This window comes from Glycine max, chromosome 5 (assembly GCF_000004515.6).
Source record: "Glycine max cultivar Williams 82 chromosome 5, Glycine_max_v4.0, whole genome shotgun sequence".
NCBI lineage: Eukaryota > Viridiplantae > Streptophyta > Magnoliopsida > Fabales > Fabaceae > Glycine > Glycine max.
Window position 1 is genome coordinate 31,451,232 of NC_038241.2, and position 2,339 is coordinate 31,453,570.

The 2,339-nt window shown below is 36.9% G+C and overlaps 1 protein-coding gene across 1 annotated transcript; it reads left to right on the top strand.

Moving 5' to 3' along the window:
• The first annotated feature begins 303 nt into the window (after positions 1-303).
• On the top strand, positions 304-1,444 carry LOC100809524 (vacuolar iron transporter). Its single transcript, XM_003524031.5, has one exon. The coding sequence runs from the start codon at positions 439-441 to the stop codon at positions 1,126-1,128; it is 690 nt and encodes a 229-aa protein (XP_003524079.3). The 5' UTR covers positions 304-438; the 3' UTR covers positions 1,129-1,444.
• The last annotated feature ends 895 nt before the right edge of the window (positions 1,445-2,339 follow it).

Sequence of the window (2,339 nt, forward strand, 5' to 3'; positions counted from 1 at the left end):
AGACATATGTAAGCTAAACGTACAACTATTCATTTCTTAATCTTCCTCTTTATCATGATCACTTTCAAATTAATAAACCAAAACTAAAAGCAAGATTGAACCAAATGAATATAATATAGTACATATTCATTAAGGTGGAATATCTGACACTTAATTGGATCCACCTTTTGGTGGAGAATTTTACAAAACGAAAGCCGTGTATATTTTTTTTAAGAAGTCACTAACCTGTAACTAGTGCTGTCCTGATCACTATCTCATCTCCTTTATCAATATTTAGGTCCATTAACACCTCAAACTTGACGATACCTCTCTATAAATATCCTTCATTAGAAGCATGTGATCTCCACAAGCACATAATATCACATAATTCCCATTAATTTCCTCCTTTTTCTATATATCTCAATATTTCACAACTTCATTTTACCTTAATCATCCTTCATGGCCAACCTTGGAGCTAGAACTAATGGAATTTCAACAAACCATGTTGAGATCCCTATCCATATTTCTAATGGTATAGAGCTAAAACCAATCTACCAAGAGGTTGCACTTGAAGAGAGTAGCAGCATTGACTTCTCTCAAAGGGCTCAGTGGCTTCGAGCCGCGGTGTTGGGAGCCAATGATGGGTTGGTCTCAGTTGCCTCACTGATGATGGGTGTTGGAGCTGTTAAGAAAGACATCAGTGCCATGATTCTTGCGGGTTTTGCAGGATTGGTTGCTGGGGCTTGCAGCATGGCAATTGGAGAGTTTGTATCTGTGTACACTCAGTATGACATAGAGAAGACACAGCTCAAAAGAGAGAGGGAAGCTGATAACAATAGAGGAGTTAATGAAGAAGCTCGAAGGGAGAAGCTTCCAAATCCATTTCATGCTGCACTAGCTTCAGCACTAGCATTTTCTGTGGGTGCTTTGGTGCCAATGCTTGCTGCTGTGTTTATAAGGAGTCACAAGGTTAGAATGGGAGTTGTTGCTGCTGCAGTTAGCTTGGCATTGTTGGTGTTTGGAGGGGCAGGAGCTGTTCTTGGAAAAACTCCAGTGACAAGATCTTGCATTAGGGTTCTGGTTGGAGGTTGGATGGCTATGGCCATAACATTTGGCCTCACCAAATTGATTGGCTCTGCTGATCTTTGAATATCATTAATACTAGTCATTTAAGTACAACATCATATTATTAGCAATGTTTTTTTTTTTTTTTTTTTGGGTTGTGCTATGAGTACTACTCATGGTAGCTAGTATTACTCTTCGATAGATATTGTGGCTGTTTTGTTTAAGTGAACATGAGTGTGGTTTCACGCTACATAATTGTCCACAAGGATTTTTGAGGTTAATGGTGTTTTTCTTATATATTTTTGTGCTTTTGTTATATAAGACTAAACATACAACAAGAATAAGATATAAGTCTATTACCACCAGGAAAATATTTTTAATTAACCGAATGAATTGGATAGAAACTTAGCCTAAAAGAGGATTTGTTTGTTATTTTACATAAATGACAAAATATGACGAAGACAATTCGATTAATTTTTGAAAATTTAAAGGAAATTCAGAATATAAGTGCATCAAAGTTTGAATAGAGACTAAAATCAAGAGACTTTAGATGAAATTAGTTATGAACATAAAAATTCCATGATCTAGAAAGTGATTCCTAAAAAATTGAAACGTGAGATGTGTGTTGCGTGATTGCTTAGCCGAAATATGAATAAACTAGTTGAATTAGTTGAAAATGTGTTGGGAAAACTCGGACTTTCCCGCTTCGTGAAGTTAAGATAGACACTTAGTAATTAAAAGTAGTAATGGGAGCACACGATTATAATTCTCCAATATGGAGATTCTTCCACTATACAAAGTGATAGTAGGGTTACAAGGATGTATTTACAAAATTGACTCACTTTATGGTGGCTCACTCAAGCTTGAGGATAGAGACTTCCCAAGCTATTTATCTTCTCTCTCGGAGAGGCTTACTCAAGCTTAAGGATAGAGACTTTCCAAGCTATTTATCTTCTCTCTCAGAGAGGCTCTCTCATTGGATTGTTAGGAATAAAGGCTCCTACCCTTATTTATAATACTCCACCTTCACAATGAATGGTGGAGATTACTTGTATCCTAGGGTGGAGATTAATTCTCTAGAATGCTTCACACATTCTAGGAGTCTCTACACTCTTCTGCTCCTTTCCATACTCTTCCATAAGGTTCTAGAAGGTTCCACACATCTCCAGAATATTCCAGAGGTTTCCACATTCTTCCACAAGCTTCTAGAGAGTTCTACACTACTCTAGAGTTCTCCAGGACGTTTTAGAAAATTCTACACTTTTCCAGAAAGCTCCAGAATTTTCTAGAACCTC